At 45.3% G+C, this 14,397-nt stretch overlaps 2 protein-coding genes across 2 annotated transcripts; both read right to left on the bottom strand.

The window, feature by feature from the left end:
* Positions 1-356: 356 nt before the first annotated feature.
* Positions 357-3,352, bottom strand: NDUFB7 (NADH:ubiquinone oxidoreductase subunit B7). Its single transcript, XM_082212273.1, has 3 exons — positions 3,172-3,352; positions 1,171-1,339; positions 357-555 (listed from the first exon to the last, which is right to left on the bottom strand). Exons 1-3 carry the CDS (start codon positions 3,284-3,286, stop codon positions 450-452), a joined length of 390 nt encoding a protein of 129 aa, XP_082068399.1. The 5' UTR covers positions 3,287-3,352; the 3' UTR covers positions 357-449.
* A 24-nt stretch (positions 3,353-3,376) lies between these two features.
* LOC309526324 (asialoglycoprotein receptor 2-like) lies at positions 3,377-13,038 on the bottom strand (the record flags this gene model as incomplete). The annotated part of the gene is made up of 8 exons (XM_082212246.1): positions 12,777-13,038; positions 12,523-12,615; positions 11,638-11,772; positions 10,248-10,469; positions 9,721-9,872; positions 7,777-7,883; positions 6,710-6,777; positions 3,377-3,513 (listed from the first exon to the last, which is right to left on the bottom strand). The coding sequence occupies exons 1-8, from the start codon at positions 12,880-12,882 to the stop codon at positions 3,377-3,379; spliced, it is 1,020 nt and encodes a 339-aa protein (XP_082068372.1). The 5' UTR covers positions 12,883-13,038.
* Between the last annotated feature and the right edge of the window lie 1,359 nt (positions 13,039-14,397).

Genomic DNA, 14,397 nt, shown 5'->3' with positions numbered 1-14,397 from the left:
ATGCAGTGGAGACCTACCCCCCACAACTGCATTCAGGAAAAGAGTGAGAAGTGAAAACGGCTGTGTGCACAGTCAAGACTGGCAGCTAAAACACGTAATGGTTGGTATTTTGTCTTTGTCTGTCTGTCTCTCTGCGCTTTAATACAATACTAGTTAATACTTCCAGCAACCCACAAAAGGGACATTACCACCCCTTTCTTTAAAATAGCAACTACAGAAGAGACTTGAGGGGCAGGGGTGGGGATTTTTGATATAAGAGAGGCTTCTTGAAGGCTAAGAAGTCTTCATTAGCTCTAAATGTTCAACTGCTATCCATTTCATCTCAGGAACTGCACAGTGATTGTTTTAGACAGAACCACAGGATAATGTCTTTATTGTTTTCAACATAACAGACCTAGTGGAGTCTGCAAGCCTCTTGTTGAAGGAGCCAGGAGGCACACCAAAGGCAGCTAGGATGCTGATGCTGCCGCCGCCACTTTTGCCTTTTGTTCAATGCGCTTCTTCCGAGCCAGCAAGCGCCTCTCCCGTTCAAATTCTTTCATGCGCATGACATAGCTACAGGAAAGCACACAAGTGCAGGTCAGGTTAGAGCAACCGATACTCCCCCCCCCTCCCAAACCCATCCTCGCATTCTGTGGTTTCCAGGCCAAAAGATACTAGCTGGCTTGAATCCCTCATAAAAGTTTTCTCCCTCCCCACTTGAACATTCTTCTATTCTGCAGAGACATCTGTAGCATGCATATGGATATCTACCTAATGCACCTTTCCCCAAGTTGTCATCTGCTGATATGGGATCAGTGAGATACCCTACATTCTATTTAGCTTTCCTATCAGGAGAGAATACTGTCAAAAATATTTGCCAGTTTAGAAGTCTCTTGAACCTGGAAAGACTTGTATAAAGACTGCTGAGATGCTTTGAGTGAACTCAAAAAGCCAAATCAAAGCTCACTCAGCATTAAGGAAGAATAGTTAACAGATCGGTATATAAGAGTTCACCCTACCCACACCACTGAAGGGGTTGTGACACAATAACTTCCCCTGCCCATATGCTACCTGTTAGTCTTGCTAAATTCTTATGGTGGACAGAGAAAAAGTGATACAGGAGTGTTAGCAACAAGCTAACTTGGAAGGCTGATTTACAGGAAGAAGGGAGGCATAGCTCTGACTTACTCCAGGTGCTCACAGTAATCCCAGTCATGACGCTCGTGTTTGCACGCAAAGATATTTGGAAATTTGTCACGTTTGCACTTCGCCCACTTAAGGAAGTAGTGTGCACAATAGTCTCGCATGTCAAGAGGAAGCTGAGCTTCATTCATCTGCTGCTCTGTTGCTATCATCACTGCATGGGAAAATGGAAGGGGATAAAATGAACAGAAGTGAGGTCAGGATCCAGGCAGGGTCAACCTGATCAACTGTCATCAACTCGTTTGAAACCTCTGTAGTGGCTTATGGCCTTTGGAAACCTGATCTGCAAATTCGATTAGCTATTAAAGTTGATAGACCATTCCAGTATAAATCCAAGTGCTACATCCTCACAGTAATCATAGCTAGTCAACACCAGTGAAAGAATTCAGAGTTCCTGCCCTGCCCTTAGAGCTGTGCCTTAAATCTTATTTAAGCATATTTTAAACAAATGCATGCCCTTTCTGTAGAGACAACACAGTCACCCTCAAATCAGACATCTCAAGGACCAGGCGCAGCTCGCACACTAGCTCTAACTGTACGAATGCACTCTGGCCACTGCAGAAACCTGAACATCCGTGCTCGGGGCTGAGCTCAGGCGAAGTCCAAATTGCAAAGCTGTGACTTCAGAAGTGTTACCACATCCAATAAAGGCTGAATCCCTATTGCCTGGTCTGCCTTCTAACCGACCACGAGCACCTCTGCCTTGTTGGGATTAACTTTCAATTTGTTCACTTTCATCCAATCCATTACTAATGACAGATGGTGGTTTTGAACCAAAGAAGCTTCCCTGGATTTAGCTGAAAAGGAGAAATAGAGCTGAGTGTCATCAGCATGCTGCAGACACCAAACCCCGAAACTCTATAGACAAACTCTTCCAGCAGTTTCATATAATTGTTAAATAGCATGGGAGACAGAACAGAACCCAAGGGGCACCACAGGCCTGCAGCTAATGCGTGGAACTGAGGTCCCCCAACACCAACTTCTGGGTTCACCCCTCCAGGAATGAACAGTCCTATCCCAGCAAAGCGGCCCAGAAGGGTATTGGATCTAGCACACACGTGGTACCTCTCACATTTCTCACGTCCACATCCTCAGGAGGCTGCACAAAATGAAAAGTATCCATTAACACTGAACAAGCAGGGGCCAAAGTTATACCCACCGGGCCTGCTATCAACTATAGCATCCTAAGTCAGAACAGATCTAAGCAATTTCGTAAGCAAAGCACTAAGCAAAGCTTTTTTTTATTTTTTATTCCAGCAGGCAAACATGCCCCCTTCATTTTCATCCTCGCAACCACCCTGGAGGTAGGCACTAGCCCGGGATCATCCGGCGAGCTTCACAGCCACCTCTGGATTATTACTATATTTTACAGTTGTGCAACACCTTTCAACCCAAAGCATTTTTACATAATGCCCTGTAATGGATGTCTCTGTGAAAGTGTTCTCATGCAAGAGTGAAAAAAGGAAGGATTTAAACCAGGCATAGGCAAACTCCGGCCCTCCAGATGTTTGCGACTACAATTCCCATCATCCTTAGCTAACAGGACCAGTGGCCAGGGATGACGGGAATTGTAGTCCCAAACATCTGGAGGGCCGGAGTTTGCCTATGCCTGATTTAAACCATGGCAACGCGACAAACAGCTGCCCTTAAATAACACTGCCTCAAACGTGGCTCTCCGGCGATGCTGGCAGATAAGCAGAGAGAGCCCAGCTCGGGAAAGGGTGTCTGTGTCCAGCGTCACTCCGGATCTTCTGTCGCCCGAGGCGGTCGCCTCCCCTTGGCTCCTGGGCCGGCCCTCGCACCCCCACCCACCCCGGGAGAGAGAACCTACCTCGCAGTGCGGTGGCGAGGCCTGCCTGGGGGGCCAGGCTGGGCTTGAGGGCTGCGCCAGGCGAAGGCTCCGGGAAGAGGCGGAGCCAAGCGCTGGGTGACCTTCGTCTTCCCCGTCTCCTTCCCTCCCTCCCCGCTCAGCTCAGCTCGGCTCACCGCGTTCTTTGCGCTCCTCGGGGAAGCCGAAGTGGGGGTCGAAGGTGGGCATCTTGACCGGGTCCGGCTCCACCTCCGCGTCCCATAAATACCGCCGAGCCAGATGAGCCCCCATCTTGGCCGCCTCCAACCCGCCTCCTGAGGTTGCTCTTGCTATTTCCCGCCCCGCCTTTCCACCATTCCGGAAGCGGAAGTAAACCCCCTTTTAAAAAAGGCTTCCGGTAACAAATGCATGCCTCTGTCGCAGAGCTACGAAACGTTTAGAGAGAAGCATCGTCTCTGATGATGCCATTTCCTGGTTCCGCGTGAGGCGCCATTTTAAAATATTCCTGGGCAGCTGACCTGAAAAATAAATGGAGAAAAACCACACTTTTAAAACGTGGCTGTTGCTGGACACCAGCATGCTGTCCAGTGAATGAATGATGTACCACCAAAGAGGGCGGTTTTATTTCTCTTCTAAATTTATTTCTTGCTAGCGTGTGGAACTTTTTTTAAAAAATGGTTTTCCAACATCCGCCTCGCTATTGCAAATCCCAATGCAGAAAACGCCGCACATTACCGCCATATTGCAGGAATTACAAGCTGTGGCTTGGAGATAGGAGCCTCCCAAGTGACTATTGCAAACTGAGGGTTATGCGAAAGTCTAGTTTATAATGGAGTCCAGTGGTTACACTTCTACTGTAGATTGGGAATTGGGCTGAAGCTAGAATTTCAAGGCATGTGGTGCTGAGGTTTTTTCTTTTTTAATCTTTGTGGCAGACATAGTATGCCCCTCCCCCGTGTAAAATGGCGATCCCAAATAAAAAAATAACTGGAGACTTATATATATATATATGTCTAGTTTTTTTCTAGCTCTACAACCATTACAGTGGGAAGAGTAGCCAAAACGCATGCCTCTGCTTTTAACATTTTCAGCTGGGAGTATATTGTGCTGCAAAATGTGGAACTTAACACCTTAGATTTAAAAAAGTAGTTTTGGAACTGTAGTCATTTTAACATGTATTATAATTAACTCAGTGCAACACAGCAAACACCTCAGCAATGCCATCCATTACTTTTGTCCTCACACTGCAGTAGGGCTGGGAAAGTAGTAAACAATCCTGGAAGTGTAGTTCACTGTTATATTCCCAATGCAGGTTGAAGGATTTTGCTGATAAGAGTACAGTAGCATATAGCAGCTCTCCAATGTAGTCCAATGTTAACATTGTAGGACAGAGATGAGATTGGAATCCAGTTTGGATTTGGGGGGGGGATCCCCAGTGCCTCTCAATTTGCAGCAAAAGTAATTTTACTTTTAACGGGGGGGGGGGAGGGGGCAGACCTCCTCCCAGCAGGTCAATCACTCCATTGCATACTGATGCTTTGTGCTCCATTGCCTTGCATGCAGGCTGGCTGCATTTTTAAATGTTCAAATTTTTTTTAAAATGCATGAAGTAAGGCCCAAGTTAGAGTAGGGGCTTATGCCTTGGATGCTAACTTTTCTTTAATCTCCCTCAGCCACAATCTCTGTATACAGGAGCCCTGCTTGTTTACTCTTAGATAGTGCTACACTAGGAGTTACAGTACTGGCACGCTCAGTGTACTGAGACATTTCCTGATTCTCACAGGGTCCCCTCCCCCAGCTGAAATTTGACTTGAATGAATAGATTGAATCAGTAGGCTGAAGGGCTGAAAATTGATTTGAAGGAATCTGTTAGAATAGGTTGTTGAGTGTGCTTGGGTGCCTTGTGTACCCATCAGTCCAAATAGGTTGGTGATCCCTGTAAACAGTTCTAAAAAAGACTCCAAAAACCCAGATTTTCCCCACTGTGATTTTTAATTTTGACATCAAACTCTGAACATAATGCTCAAAATAAGTGAGACACTCCTAGATATAGGTTATATACGACATCAAAGACTTTAAGAAAGAGTTGATACCTCGGATTAGCATCACATCTGCTTCAGACATTGTTATAATGCTGCCAGTTATGCACTAGATTAAAATGACCACTAACATGTTCTTTGGATGACCTATTCTAATGTGTGCTAGAACAAACTCCTGGGACTATCTCCAGGTAGGTGCTTACTTGAGTGATCAATTGGGAGGAGTGCTTCAGCGAGGCTTTGTGGGTGGTTTTGCTATTTTTAGGAATAAGAATTTTGAGTGGAAAGTATTCCACAAATTTGCAGATTAACACAAATTGGATGGGATTTGTGGGGTACAAATTGAAAGATAAGGTTAGAGCCCAATGGCCCAGGAATAAAGTGGGAAAGCACTCACTTAGAAACTGTACTGTTGAAAAGGTCCTGAGGATTATAAACAATGATAAGGAATTCTACATACAATACCACTTTAACTCCATGGCTTCCCCCAAAGAATCCTGGGAACTGTAGTTTGTTAAGGGTGAAGAGATTAATTAGGAGTTTCCAGCAAGTTTAACAAACTACAGCTCCCATACTTCTCTGGGGAGTGGTAAATGAGTGCTATGGTGTGGATGTGACCACAAGAACTGCAATTGCTATTATACATTTAGTAAGTCCATCCCTGGTGCTTTTACCCATATGCTAGCAAGGTAGCAGGTAGGACCCTAAAAAGAACAATAGGTACAATAGGTAGAACAGGGAAAGCTATCTTCTCAGGAAGGGATGTTATAAAGCAGATTGAACAGTTTGTTTGTGAAAGACATAACTGCAGACTAAGCCTGTGTTCACACTCCCGTTTATGGTGCACTCACTGCATTTCCAGTGCTAAGTTACCGGTATTTATCTGTGTTCATATAACATTATCCAAGTGCTTATGTTTCCTGTACTTTCTTACCAGAGGAGGGATTCACCTAAGGGTCTTGTCCTTGCCCTGTGCAAGGACTTCCATGTATGCAGTGGGGTTTCCCCTCCTCTCCTTTTGTGCCCCTCTGATATTGGCTCTGGGAGTTGGGCGAACCCTCAGAACAGCACTCCAAACAGTGTGAAGCTGGTTTAGGAAACAATGCTTCAAACTGTAACAAAGTACAAGATACATATGCATGTTGGATAACATCGTGTTAAAATGGATATAAAACCCAGCACTGGAAATGAAGTGAGTGCCGCAGTAAATGGGATGGCGAACACATCCTAATGTGTTGTTTCTTAAATCAGCTTCATCCCAGTTGGATGCTTTTAGTCACTCCTAATTCATCTGCAGCCAAGATGGGAACACCTTTGCATAGTGTTAAGACAACCCTGCTGTGGAACACCCTAACTGAGGGCTTGCAACCATTTTCATTTGATAGGTTAGCCAAGAGTTCCATGTATTTGGACAATGGTTGGAGGTGGCTGTTGCCCAAAGACATCTAGACAACACATGCCACACTAATGATGGTCCCAAACATCCACAAAGCTTTGGTCATTTAGGGAATATCCAGCTATATTCAAGAGATGTGAACTCCTTGAAGCTTGTGTCAAGGATCCCATATAGAAAGATCTCCTTCTTCATTTTTATTTTATTTTTAGCAGTTGCAACCTGTTGGCTTCTCACAGACAAAGTGGACTTTTAAATTACAGTCAATGTCATTCCAATTACCCTCCTTATAAAGGACAGCACAATTTTCCACACCATCATTATTGTTGGGCTCTCCTTGCCTCCAGAACCTGTAACAGAGAAGCACAGTTAGTACAGAATTGTGAAATCACTGCAGAAGAGACTTGCTGAATTATGTGGATGCCTTCTACATTTGTAAGGAACCAAAGTTGGGGACCGCCTGATCACAAATCACACCTCGTTGTGCTCTGGAGAGCAAATATACTATACAAAGCTGGTCAAAAAGGGAGGGATGACATGGGAGAGTGAAAAAACAGAAGGAGGGGTAATGCCTCAAAGTGGCAGTGAATGATAACCATGTACAGTGGTACCTCGGGTTAAGAACTCAATTCGTTCTGGAGGTCCGTTCTTAACCTGAAACTGCAGCTCTTTCAGACTTCCTTTCGTGCCATATTTCAGCTTCACACTTGAAAGCTCTGTGTCTGAGCAGGGGGGAGGGGTGTCAGTCTCTGGGACAACCCACGTTTTACCTCTGAATTGGGGCAAATGGCAAACTGATAAAAACCTGATTGCCGTTTGCTCCAATTCAGCGGTAAAATGTGGGTTTCCTCAGGGAAAGCGCCAGAACAAAGAACAAACAAGCAAGACTTTTGGACCCAGAGCTTTATAGCCCAGACCTGTGCCTAGAAATACAGCACAAAAGTCTGGATGAGCCCTGTATCTAGGAAAGCAGCTAGAATAGTTGATTCAGCTGCTTGAGCAGCTCCACTAGATCAAGTCAAGGGATTGAATCCTATGGAAAGTTTCTTTCCTCTCCATCCTTCTGCCTCCCAGAAAAGCTGCTCCAGAGTAATAAACAATGTGGGATGTTGCTCTGGCCAGGGTTATGCAATCCTCTCTTCCCACAACAGCCCCCTGAGCTGCATTCTACATTGTTATTCCCCTGCCCCACACCCCATGAACCCCTTTGAGAAGCTTTCAGGGGCGCAGGAGGCTGCAGGGTAAAAGAGGAATGGCTATGTGGCTCCTGGGAATTCCTGACACCGTTCTGCCCCCTGCCTTTTCCCTGTAAGGGGTCCAGAAAGAAGAGCTAGGTATCATCCACATACCTTTCTGTTGGTGCGGTTCCATCAACCCACTGCCACGCTCCCTCGTTCACTGCATCACTTATGCCAATCCAGACCGAGGTGAGCTTTATTTTTGTAACCACAAAATTCTAGGAAGAAAAACATGTAGCACCTTCACAAATGCTGTAGCACATGAAATCCATAGTCTGCCTAGCTGCAATATGTTGCTGTGATAAAAATGCATTCAGGAGATTGGCCTGAATGATTGCTCAAGAATTCCGCCACCCCAATCCTGTCACTCGGTCATGGGTTCGAGACCCTCGTTGGGCGAAAAGATTCCTGTATTGCAGGGGGTTGGACTTGATGATCCTAGTGGTCCATTTCAAGTCTAAATTTCTATGATTCTATGCCTATACTTGCATATTCCTGTTTGTTCTAAGGATTGTCACTGATGGCCCAAGCGTCTCCTCCTCATGACCAGTTTACTGAGCATTCATGATTTGCTTGCACACAGCTTACATGGAGATTAGGCTATGTCTAGACTTTATTCAGGGGGACGCGGGTGGTGCTGTGGGCTAAAGCCTCAGCGCCTAGGGCTTGCCGATCGAAAGGTCGGTGGTTCGAATCCCCGCGGCGGGGTGCGCTCCCGCTGCTCGGTCCCAGCGCCTGCCCACCTAGCAGTTCGAAAGCACCCCCGGGGGCAAGTAGATAAATAGGTACCGCTTACCAGCGGGAAGGTAAACGGCGTTCCGTGTGCGGCTCTGGCTCGCCAGAGCAGCGTTGTCACGCTGGCCACGTGACCCGGAAGTGTCTCCGGACAGCGCTGGCCCCCGGCCAATAGATGTGAGATGGGCGCACAAACCCCAGAGTCTGTCAAGACTGGCCCGTTCGGGCAGGGGTACCTTTACCTTTACCTAGACTTTATTCAGCATTTATTCTGGTTTCTAGGGCCTACACATTCTCTTTGAGAACTACAAAAGCCTGTTTTTTCTTGCACTAGGGTAGATTTGTTGCACTAGGGTGACAAAGGACTTTAATCAACCTTAATGGTGCACACCTAAATTTCTGGTGTATACTTGAATCTCTCCCACAAAATAGGGATCATCTGGAGGCACCCTGAATGGCTGGCCTTTTGCCTCCATTTCTGCTCCCTGCAGAGGATGATGCTATCAATTTGTGGGTGGGTAGGGGAGAGAAACATCTATGTGGCCTTAGGCTACTTGGAGGGAAGGTGGGACATAAACAGATAGCAGTAAACAGATAGTGTCAGGAGTGCATGCAGGAGCCAGGCCCTGTGACCAGTAGGGCTTCACAAGACTGGGGCCTTCCTAAGTTTGTTCTGGAGAAGCAAGTTGCGGCCGCACAGGTGAGGCCGCTTGGTAACTCACTGCACCTGGTCGCAAGAGCCAGGAAGGGATATAAGGTCAGCATTTCCCTTTGGCTCTTTGCCACAGCAACTTGTTTCCTGCCTTGCTGCGTTCGGTTTCTTGCTTCCTGATCCTTGGACCTCAGCTTCTTGACTCCTTGCTTCTCGGCCCTCGGACCCTTGACTTTGTGACTCCCTGCTTCCTGACCCTCAGACCCCTGGTTTCTGGACTCTCATTCCTGCTCGCACCCCGCCATCTTGCCTCCGGTCCTGACGTCTTCCGCCAGGACTTTGACCCATAGACTGGAACGTGACAGACAGAATAAGTGCAAGACCTGTAAAACCTGCCCACTCAGAACTTATATATGTATGACAATATGTTAGCTGATTTTAAAAATTAAAAATGAATTACCAGAGTGGTGATGTATTTGATTAGGTTTCCCTATCCTCTTCTCTACCCATATATTGCCTAGGTCCAGGAAAGCAACAGCTAGGAACTGGAAGCTGCTTGAATTCTTAGGAAAATCTGGTTTGGATAGAGTATAATTACAGGGCCAAGCAAAATAGTTTTATGAATGAACAGAGCAAATGCGCCTTACGACCAAAGGTGCTGCTCAGACCTGCTCACGCTTGCTGTTAATAATGACCAGGTGGGAACTGATAGTAATGCAGAATTTTCTGGCATCTTCCCATTGTTTTTCATCTTCTGAGTAGTAGTAGCAACTTCCTAGAAACTCATGCCAGGATAAAGGGTCAGTCCTCCTGCAGATTTCTGAAAGAGGGAAAAGTTTTATATGGAAACTATCAATAATAATAGTGGCAGTAAAGGGAAGATTGATTAACTGGAGTACAAGCTGAACTGCAGCAGAACAGAAACAGTTCTGATTGCAACAAAGATAGGATGTCTCTTTATACATCGCTATTTGGGATTAGAACCACTAAGATGGCAAGACACATCTCAGGGTTAGGAATTGTCATAATGTGGTCTAAAACATGGAGGTTGGGATGTTCCCCCCTCTACTCTCCCTGCATAGAGCCCCAGTTTGTCAAATAGATTTGACCAGAGGTTTCCGTGGATAAATTCTGTTCAGTGATGCTTTTTGCTTTTCTATATCAGTTGCTTACATCTTGTTCCTCTCACACATACCTCTATTTTCCAATGCCTTTATTTTTCCATCCAATTTAGATATTTGTTCCTCCACTCTATCAGTTGCTTCACTCCTCTTGTAATTACGTTCTTCTAAAGCTTTAAGTTCTTTCAGAAGAGCGGTCTTCAATTTGTCAGCTGTTAGAGGGATGATTGAAACATCACAGCTTTCCTGTGGGCAGCTGGTATTCAGCTTCCCAAGCTCAGAGAAGATGGCGGCATCTAGAAGGGCAAGAGATGGGCATCATTGCATGAGCCACCCTGGAGCCCCACCCCATTGTTGCTGTTTCCTCCAGAGGCAGGTCTGCAGTCAGACATTTTATGGGGAAGGAACCTAAGCATACAGGGAAGGGATCGTTACAGAACAACAGGAATGCAAAGCCAATATGTGTAAAGTTATTTAACATTACAGTGGTACCTCGGGTTACGAGCTTAATTCATTCCTGAGGTCCGTTCTTAACCTGAAACCGTTCTTAACCTGAGGTCCCACTTTAGCTAAGGGGGCCTCCCTCTGCTGCAATGCCGCCACCACCGCATAATTTCTGTTCTCATCCTGGGGCAAAGTTCTTAAACCAAGGTACTACTTCCAGGTTAGCGGAGTTTGTAACCCAAAGTGTTACAAATACCTGAGGTGTTTGTAACCTGAGGTACCACTGTATTAAATACCAATAAAATGAAATGTAATTTCATATTTTAGAGAGAGAAAAATATGGGTCAGTTATCCCAGTGCCTTTGCATTCACAGGCCAGTTTACGTCTTCCCAGTTCACTTCTTCCTGAACATTTAAGTAGCATACTGCATGCATGGCCTTCCTTATAACTTCTGTAATAAAAATACTAGATGCTTCTTTTCAAATGAAAGCTAAATATTCAAGGTGGGGAGCTAGAATATATGTGAAGAGCCCAGCCCTGCCCACGCAGCTCTCCCTATAGCCACAGCTTGTGACAGAATACAGGGGATTCAGTCAGGAATTCCCCATTTCCCTCTGTTGGTCACACTCTCTGATTTGGGAATGGGACTGCTGGGTTCTGTGAGGCAGAGAGCCCCTCCAATGGTACTGTGACTGGCCTTGCACTTACCAAGGCTCAGCCAAAGGGATTGACCTACCCCCCCCACAACTTTCCAGTGTAATTACTGAGATCTGAAACTTGCGAAGATGACAGTCTTGGGAGATGCCAACCAAACCACAGAGAGACATGAAGCTCATTTGTTTGTACGCAGCCCTTCCTTTCCTTCCTTGCTGCAGCACCACGGCACACCATATACGTGTACATATAAATCTTCTTTCCCTTTTGAGTCCCAGTCCCTCACTGCTTTTATCTCTTGAAGCTGGGGTGCTCCACAGTGTGTCTTGACACACATGAACACCCCTCCTGCTTCTTGCACTCACGCTGTACAAGGAGAATGATGCCGATCAGGAGACCCACAAGAGCCAGGAGCAGAACCAGGCAGTTTCTCCAACAGCTTTTCCATTGGGCTGGAGCTAAGGTCCATCGGGCTAGAGTTAAGGTGCATTGAGCTGTGGCTGGGTGGAGAGAGAGAAGGAGGGAGGGAGAGATTTGAAACAGCTCAGAATGGCAACTTCAGGAAAAAAGAGAAACCAATAGCAAGCAGGCTGCTGCTGCTGCTGCTGCCATGGTGAGGCATTGCCAGTGTAAGGGTGCCGCAAAGGCATTCAGGATAGCATGTTGGAACTGTGGAGAAGCTGGGGTAATTGTAAGGGTGATATAAGCTATGCTGTGGATACAAAAAAGGCATGGTCTGAGTGATTGTCTGCAATATGTTAACCAGTAGGGTTGCCATACGTCTGGAATTTCACAGACATATCTGGAATACTGCAACCGGAAGCAGTGTCCCAGTGGAAATCAGCAAAATGTCTAGGAAAATCCAGAAGTATGGCAACCCATGTCAGCAGTGTTGTCATATTTATTTGCAATTTTGCAAAAAAAGGAGTTAGTGTCCGAATTTTCACTTTTTGAAATATGGCAGCCCTATTAACCATGGCTTATAAACTATGGTTAGCTATAATTAACAAGTTACAGATAGGTAGCCGTGTTGGTCTGCCAGAAGAAGTGTGCATGCACACGAAAGCTCATACCAAGAACTAACTTAGTTGGTCTTTAAGGTGCTACTGGAAGGAATTTTTTTATAATTAACAAGGCCACTGTTACAAGGCGACAGTGTACGCATAGCTGCCATCCCAGTCTTCCCTTATGCATAATAGCCAACAGAGGGCAGCAACACTGAAGCAAGCAAGGGTCCCTTCTTCTCATACCTGGTGGTTCAGGCAGTGCCTTTGGCTCCTCCATTTCCTGAGGCACCGAGATGCTGTCATAGTCGCTCTCTTTGTCAAAGTCTTCATATTCGTCTAGACAGGGGGGTGGACAGAGTTAACTTTTGGAATTGTCCATTTGCTAAGCTTGAGACGCTTCTATCCCAGAAGGCATGGGTGGGTGGAAGGAGTGACTTCATAATACATAGCACCTCTCTTGCTCCCCTGCTGACCATATTTTAGCAAAAAAAAAATACCTTCTACATTTCCAGTTTTCCTTACGGGTTGTTGGGGTAGGGGACGGCAAGACCCATACAGCTGGAGATCTTCTCCTCTGCTTGATACTCCTGTGTCATCATACATGGTCTACACTGAAGAAATGAGATGCTCACTTGAAATACAAATCTTCCTCCTGCTCTCAGGTTTCATTTCATCTATTTTCTTTGGTTTCTCTTCCTTTTATAATGGTTTGTGGCAGATTCAATATCTTGGTATATAAGGGAACATCAGCTGTGTTTGGGTTACACCTGAGCAAAATTAGTGAGAGTTAATTTTCTATTTTTATTAGAAATAAAAATAGTCATATATAAATATTGAAACATAGAACATAGAACCTAAGATAAGCAATAGCAGTCCATTAACATTTATTTATTTTATTTATTGTAATTTTATTTATGATAATAAAAAACAACAGTGACTAAACAATACATAGTTCTCCATGAAGTGTAGGAAGAAGAAGAGTTTGGATTTGATATCCCGCCTTTCACTCCCTTTAAGGAGTCTCAAAGCAGCTAACATTCTCCTTTCCCTTCCTCCCCCACAACAAACACTCTGTGAGGTGAGTGGGGCTGAGAGACTTCAAAGAAGTGTGACTAGCCCAAGGTCACCCAGCAGCTGCATGTGGAGGAGCGGAGATACGAACCTGGTTCCCCAGATTACGTGACTCTTAACCACTACACCACACTGGCTCTCTAGGCCACATTCACACCACACATTTAAAGTACTTTTATGCCACTTTAAACAGTCATGGCTTCTTCCCCCAAAGAATTCTGGGAGTTGTTTGTTAAAGGTGCTAAGGGTTGTTAGTAAATCTCTATTTGCCTTCCAGAGCTACAGTTCCCAGAGTTCCCTGCAAAGAGGCAGTGATTGTTAAGCCACTGTGAGAACTGTAGCCCTAGGAGAGGAAGAGGGGTCTTAACAAACCAGAGCTCTCAAGAGTCTTTGGGGGAAGCCATGGCTGGTTTGACTTCACCCCTGAAGGTACACTTTTCCATTGCGCCCCGAGACAGACAGGTGCCAATCAACCAACTATGCTTTAAATGTATGATGTGAACGCCACTCAAGAGTCACATTTCATCCTGTGGCTTCCTGAACAGGAAGTTGCATAGCCAGCTTTTCAGTTCATCAAGTTCTTCCCAAATTATTTCTAAGTTCCTTGTGGTTTAAAAAAGTACAGGCCTTTATTAATAAACGTAAAAAAGGGAAACCACTCTTCTTCAAACATACCATGCCTAATTATCCCCCATGATATTCTTGCAGAAAAGCTGGTAAAATGTGGATTGGACAAGGTGGATTTGTAGCTGGTTGACTGAATGAATCCAAAAAGTGCTCATTAATGGTTCCTCGTCATCATTTATAAATGACTTGGATGAAAGAATTGAAGGGATGCTCATCAAATTTGCAGATGACATCAAACTGGGAGGACAAAATTGGGATTCAAGATGACTTTAACAGATTGGCAAACTGGTCCCTTACAAGATGAATTTCAACAGGGACAAATGTAAGGTTCTACACTTAGGCAGGAAGAACCAGCAGCACAAATATAAGATGTGGGACACCTGTGAAAAGGATCTAGGGGTCTTAGTAGACCACAAGCTC

Source organism: Podarcis vaucheri, assembly GCF_965113315.1.
Source record: "Podarcis vaucheri genome assembly, chromosome: 2".
Lineage (NCBI taxonomy): Eukaryota > Metazoa > Chordata > Lepidosauria > Squamata > Lacertidae > Podarcis > Podarcis vaucheri.
Note: the sequence above shows the minus strand (reverse complement) of the source record. Positions and strands in the feature narration are given on the sequence as shown.

Coding starts and splice junctions, on each gene's coding strand:
- NDUFB7 (XM_082212273.1), bottom strand. CDS start 3,286: ATGGGGGCTCATCTGGCTCGGCGGTATTTATGGGACGCGGAGGTGGAG. Junction 1,340..3,171: donor CGAGGAGCGCAAAGAACGCG/GTGAGCCGAGCT, acceptor TTTCCCATGCAG/TGATGATAGCAACAGAGCAG. Junction 556..1,170: donor GATTACTGTGAGCACCTGGA/GTAAGTCAGAGC, acceptor GCTTTCCTGTAG/CTATGTCATGCGCATGAAAG.